The 6002-nt window shown below is 36.0% G+C and overlaps 1 protein-coding gene across 1 annotated transcript; it reads right to left on the bottom strand.

Annotated features, from left to right (window-relative positions):
- Positions 1 to 1708: 1708 nt before the first annotated feature.
- Positions 1709 to 5501, bottom strand: LOC18424453 (uncharacterized). Its single transcript, XM_006829040.4, has 4 exons — positions 4867 to 5501; positions 4506 to 4765; positions 4237 to 4407; positions 1709 to 1940 (listed from the first exon to the last, which is right to left on the bottom strand). The coding sequence occupies exons 1-3, from the start codon at positions 5096 to 5098 to the stop codon at positions 4333 to 4335; spliced, it is 567 nt and encodes a 188-aa protein (XP_006829103.1). The 5' UTR covers positions 5099 to 5501; the 3' UTR covers positions 1709 to 1940; positions 4237 to 4332.
- Between the last annotated feature and the right edge of the window lie 501 nt (positions 5502 to 6002).

Here is a 6002-nt window from a genome sequence, read left to right as displayed (position 1 = left end):
ACATAAGAGGGTGACTCAATTTATCATCATGAGACATATGAGATCAATGAAGCCAATCAAATAAAGACAATCTATGGAAGCAAAGATGGAAGCTCTAACAAAAATAAAACACAAACCTTATCGAATTACCACTGGGTATGTTTGTTTGTTTTGTTTTTGGAGGTGGTGCAATTAGCTGGTTGGTTATTGAGGTTGCAGTCTATGGCCACTTTGCCTTCTATAGAGGTTGATGATGATGCCATTTACTCATGCATATAAAGAAAGAGTTTAACTACATGTATCACTTGTAGAAGAAAAGATACTACTTCATTGCTATAACTAGAGTGACTTGTTTTTGGCAATGAATACAACATTCAATGATAGGACCCAAATATATTGATTCTCGATATCACTTGAGTGGGTATTCTCCATAGTTGCCAGTGCTTTTTTTAATTAGTAAAAGAGAGTTTGTTGCTTAGTGGATGTATACAATTGTCAAACCCCATAATCTTTGTATTTGCTCTTTTAATTTTCGGCACGATTTCTCTTTCTTTTTATTTTAACGCAAACCTTGCGACAATATTATCAACTAAATAATTTCCACAATTTGCATAAATAGTAAAACGATTGCAGTATTGTCCCGGATTACATATTATCAGCCAAACAGGCTTTGCAAAATTAATATTTGGATTTACTGACAAACATGAAACAATTATGATGGGGATAATAACCTTTTGTAGGGTAATCGGGTTTTTGGCTTCATGGGTTCGATGTTAACAATTGCAATACAGCAACGTAGATTCAAATTCTGAACCCCTAGTCATTTCGAACGACAGCATACTCCACGTTTCGTTGGAAGGGAATCAGGCATTTGGCTTGATAGTAACTGTGTTAACAAATGCGGCACAGCACTTCTAAATTCAAATTCCGACGACCGAGTCATTTTCCAAGACACCGTGTAACGTTTATTCGAATTTTTCTTGGCTTTAAAAAACAGGATCGGTGGTCTAGATTGCCCATTTGGATTTCTGATCTGATTTGATAGATCAATGATCAGGATTGCTGAATCAGAAAGTAAACAAAATTTAGTGGGATTGGTTCTGGCCAATTTAGTGATTTAAAATAAATATAAAAAAAGTGGATCTAATTCGTAGCAGTTCTCTGACAAAACCGATCAATTCTATTAAAGAACCGATAAGACTGGCTAGTTCAAGGAGGACCCAGCTGAATCCTGATATTTTATGGGATCAAGATTGGCCTTGACAGATTCCCAGTTTGCATTAGCCAGTTCCGATATGGATCATCGATTTTTTAAACCCTGATATTTTGATTGATATATATTGTAAATAGCACTCATTTTACCATTCTCTATAAGAATGAAATCTTTTTAGAGATCGGAGATTAATTCTTTTTTCTTCGTTTCTTTCACCAAGCAAAAGTTCTCTCATGGGCCAAAGTAGTACATTATGATGTGCGGAGTATCAAATTTTGACTATAAAAATATGGAGGAAAGTAGATCTCGGCCCGTAGTAAGAATGAAACTCAAGATGTCATCTTGGGCACCCACCACCCTGACCACCAATCCTATGAGCCCGTTCGGCCACTAAAGATATCGGAATATGCCTATCTATTCTCACCAAAGCCACATCTTGAAACTTCTAAAACATCGGTGTACAGGTTTTCAATCATCATTTCTCTAGTATTATCCCAAAAAGATCAAAATGCGAACTTCAAGCAAGGCATCTCAAACACTATTAGGAAGTTAGAAAGTAGGATATACAATTAATTTTAATATTTACATGATATTCTCCCTTTGAGAATATCAAATCGAACTCATTCATCTATCATACAATTCCCTTTCTTCTCTTGTATTTTACAATTACTGCAAATGGTGTTGTGGGTATACCTTTGGTTAAACCCACAACTTGTCTCTTTAATATTCCACCCACCAGAGGGATCACCTGCAAATGACATAACACACAAAAAGACAATTAATTATTTCCCCTTTGAGATTCCTTCCAAATCAGATATTCTTTCACATGCTTTGTCATCTTATCAGAATAAAAATGTTTTGATTTCACACGAATAGAGGGGAGAGAGAGAGAGAGAGAGGGGCATGGGTCATGTGAAGGGGGAGACCAAAAGCCAACACCGAAAGTGACTCCCATGACAAAGTTCCTCGCAATTGCACTCACGTTGACAAATCTGACGCTTATTTTTCTTAATGGCTAAGAAAAAAAAGAAATAAAATTAAAAAATGAGAGGCATATATTCTCTTAAATAAGACAGAGTAGGGCTGACAATTGGCCGGGCGACCTGGCCCTCGAGAGGTAGGGCCTGGCCCACTAACTATGTCATGAGGGCTAGGGCTAGGGCTAGGGCTCATGCGGGACAATAAGAGTAGATAAGGGCCGGGACTGGGTTCGGGTCCGGGTCAGGGCCAGCGCCAAAGCCAATTGCCACCCTCAAGAGAGAGATCAACAGGGATTTTATCGAGCAGGCAAGCCCAAAGATCACAGATACGTTTGAAAAATACCTATGAAAATAGCCAAATTTTCTATTTTATTAAATGGAAAATTGTTTCATGCGAACTGGATCGCATTTCTACAATATACGATCTCAAGGTATAAAGCATCCATCTTAAAAATAGATGCAAATAAGTGGACTATTTAAAAACAATTGAAACTAACCGATCCAAAAGTTTTTTTTCATAAAATCAATTTTTTTATTTTTAAAATTTATTTCTTTATTTATGTTCATGATCTCCATGTTAAAGATTAAATATTCTTAAAATTTGAGTCCAAAGCTCCATCTCAAAAATAAATTTTTAAGAGTCCGACTAATTCTACATAGACTCGTAGAAACCGTGTCTTTATTAAATTCCCGTAGTTTTTTCAAAGACCCACCCACCCAACCCAACCCAATCTCTTATTATGGCGAAGTGACTTGCTTATTATTGCTTTCCGAGTAAGCAAATGCGGTCCTTTTGACAAGATGGATGGCTATCCAACATCTTGGAATATTACCATTCTTTTCTCATTACAACGCCCATTTATTTTATTACTAAGGGATTGTCTTCAAAGATACCATTAATATATGAGTACCTTTTTTTTTTTTTTTTTTTTTAAAGATAATCCCACAAAATCCTTTTATTTATTTATTTATTTTTGTGCCTTATATGCAAGTTGTGGCTAACAATTGTTTAGAATTATTTTATATTATTGAAGTAAAGTGCACCTCAAAAATCTTGCATAAGAGAGTATTCTGGTGTTGAAAAATCCTCCAATTGATCATAGAGACATCGAGATATATAGATATATATATAAAAAAAAAGACTTTCAAGTCCAAAATATAATGTATCGTGTAATAAGTTATTTTGAAAATCTATTTTCAAGAATTTATTGATTGCTCTATCTGTATTATTTTTAAATTTTAAATTTTATAATTAGAGATACAGATACATTTTCAAGCCATTAGAAGGTTTGTACTACCTTGGCAACATCTCTAAACAAATTTTAGATGTCATAAAGAACAGAAACCAAATTTTATAATTAGGGATAAAAATATATTATTTTAATAATAAAAACAAATTATATAAAATTGAGGCCCTAAAGAATCAAATTAATACTCAACTCAAAACCTCACTAGAAGAGCTTGTTTGGATAACCTAAAAATCCTCAAATCAATCATCTTGATATCAAAATATATGAATATGAGAAAAAATAGATTTGAATTCTTGAAAAGAATGCTCCCGTAATGCATTTTGTGGATCGTCTTATCAAATGCTCATAGATCTATGCCATTTTTTAAGTTTTAAATTTTATAATTAAAAATAAAAATAAATTTACAGATTATCACAAAGATTTTTAATACTGAAATAATATCTTTCGACACCATTTTAAAATGCGTCTTACTTTCATTATTTAGGGGCCTCAGCTTTATACAATCCACACCCATTAATAAATAAATCGTGATATGTTTGCAATCAATGTGTTTCCTGGATCAATAATTCTACGGAAGATTTTGTTTGTGGAGAATATTAAAAAAAAAAAAAAATACACAAAAAGACATAAAGAAAAGAACCGTCACAGGAAATCTTCGGGGTTTGAAACTCTCTAATTGAAAAAAAAAAAGGGGTGACGAGACAATGACGGTCCAGATTCCACCTCTACGACCCAGCCCCTCTATCCCTACCGTCCATTTAAATCAAATAACTCATCAAATTGCAGTCAGAGATAGCACGAGTGGAGAACTTACAAGAAAAAATAAGAAGGGTCATGGCACGTGCGAAGAGGTGGGTGCATCTCCTTTGCTATGTTAACCTCTCCCCTCTCTCTCTCTCTCTCTCTTTCTTCACTGAACTCTGACCTCCTGTAAAACCTTTACCTTCTGATACCCACTGAAGCCATTTTTCTTGCTCCCAAGAACCTGTAAATATCATAGAAATTAACAAAAATGGAAAAACCACAACATTGAAAAACCCCAAAAAAAAAAAAAGAAAAAAAAAACCCTCAAAATCAACTTACTGCTTCAGGGTCTATTCTGTAAAAGATCAAGAGCTTGCGTCTCTCTCTGCAACTGATCCTATAAGCTACCACAATATGACTCAAACCAAGAACCATGGAGGCCAAAAATATGAGAGGGGCCCCTCTCAATTGCTTCAAATTCCCTTCAAAAACCAGGGCTTTGATCCATAAAAGCATCATAGATAACAGAGAGCAAACAGTAGCCGTGCCCAAATAAGGTCCATGAGAGAGAGCCACACCATCACAGATTGAATAAACGCCTGTAAAATCATGAAACATTAAAATCTTGTCCAAGAATGAAAATAAACTATATGGGGGAAATTCGAAAGGGAAAAGGGGAGGGCTGAGAATGGATGCTCACATGTTATGACGAGGGAGCGGACGATGGAGATGAGAGGGATGTCGAGGAGGGAGGAACGGAAGGTGTAGGAGGAGAGAGATTGATGAGAGAGGTGAGAGAAAGTGGAGAGAAGGGCAAATGGGAGGATGGTATCGGTGAGGAGTAAAAGAGCGGGCGCAGAGACCAGAAGAAAGGAGGCCGACATGCAAGCAATGAAGAACAGGGTCTTCGCTGCCCTGCCCAATGAACCCATCTGTCTATGTCTCTGCTGCCTTCGGATTCAACTATATGCCAAATCTTTCTCTCTCTAAGAGACAAGGAATTCGATCGAGAAAACGGTTTTCTAATCTTTGTGGTGAAGCAAATCTTGCAGGTTTGGGCGGTGGCATATATATTTCACGATGTTATGAAGGCGATTCATTCTCTCTCTCTCTCACTTGAAGATTCAGGCGAAATTGGAGAGCAGAGGAAGTTGCAGGGATGGACTCTGAGAGGTTTGACGAGAGAGGAGACGGGCGTTAAGGGCGTTGAAAGTTGAAACAAGGGCTTGGGCCCCTCTCTCTCTCTCTCTCTCTCTCTCTCTCTCTCTAAAATATGAAAATTCAAATGGAGGCTTCGAAGGTAGGTATGTTTGGCGCAAGACCGCATGTGAAAGAAAGAGTTTTATACTTCCATTTGGCGTTATATTGAGGAGGAGGCGTGCTATTAATTAATTGGATTTATTATGCATGGGCAGGGTATTACAGAATGGGTAATATTTTTGCAAAAATTACGTGGAGACCAGCGCTTCCTAGCGATTTTTTTACCCTTCTTTTTTTTTTTTTTTTTTTTTTTTTCAGAGTTGTCTACCTATCTACTATTTCGAACACCAAAATAGCTCACACATCCAATATTTTCAACATCATGTGAGAAATCCAACAAGTGTTCGGTTATCTCGATTAATTTTGGTACTACCAACACCGAACAACCACGTTATTCGGTGCTTCTAATGCCCGACATCTCAACTAATAAAAGATTTCTCTTACTCAGGGTTTGTCTGATATTTGAAAGACCACAAATTTTTTTTTTTTTGTACTTTTAATGTTGGATAGTTCAATTTCTTAAGCTGTCTAATATTAGAAATATGATATTTGTTATAAGTAATTATTATTACTATT

Source organism: Amborella trichopoda, chromosome 9 (assembly GCF_054954075.1).
Source record: "Amborella trichopoda isolate Santa Cruz 75 chromosome 9, AtrichopodaSantaCruz75HAP2 v2.0, whole genome shotgun sequence".
NCBI classification, from domain to species: domain Eukaryota; kingdom Viridiplantae; phylum Streptophyta; class Magnoliopsida; order Amborellales; family Amborellaceae; genus Amborella; species Amborella trichopoda.
The sequence above is the reverse complement of the archived record's forward strand: the minus strand, read 5'-3'. Positions and strand labels throughout refer to the sequence as shown.

Excerpts from the sequence above, each read along its gene's own strand:
- LOC18424453 (XM_006829040.4), bottom strand. The coding sequence starts at position 5,098 with ATGGGTTCATTGGGCAGGGCAGCGAAGACCCTGTTCTTCATTGCTTGC. Across the intron at positions 4,766-4,866 it reads CCGCTCCCTCGTCATAACAT|GCGTTTATTCAATCTGTGAT; the intron begins GTGAGCATCCAT and ends ATGATTTTACAG. Across the intron at positions 4,408-4,505 it reads ACAGAATAGACCCTGAAGCA|GTTCTTGGGAGCAAGAAAAA; the intron begins GTAAGTTGATTT and ends TGATATTTACAG.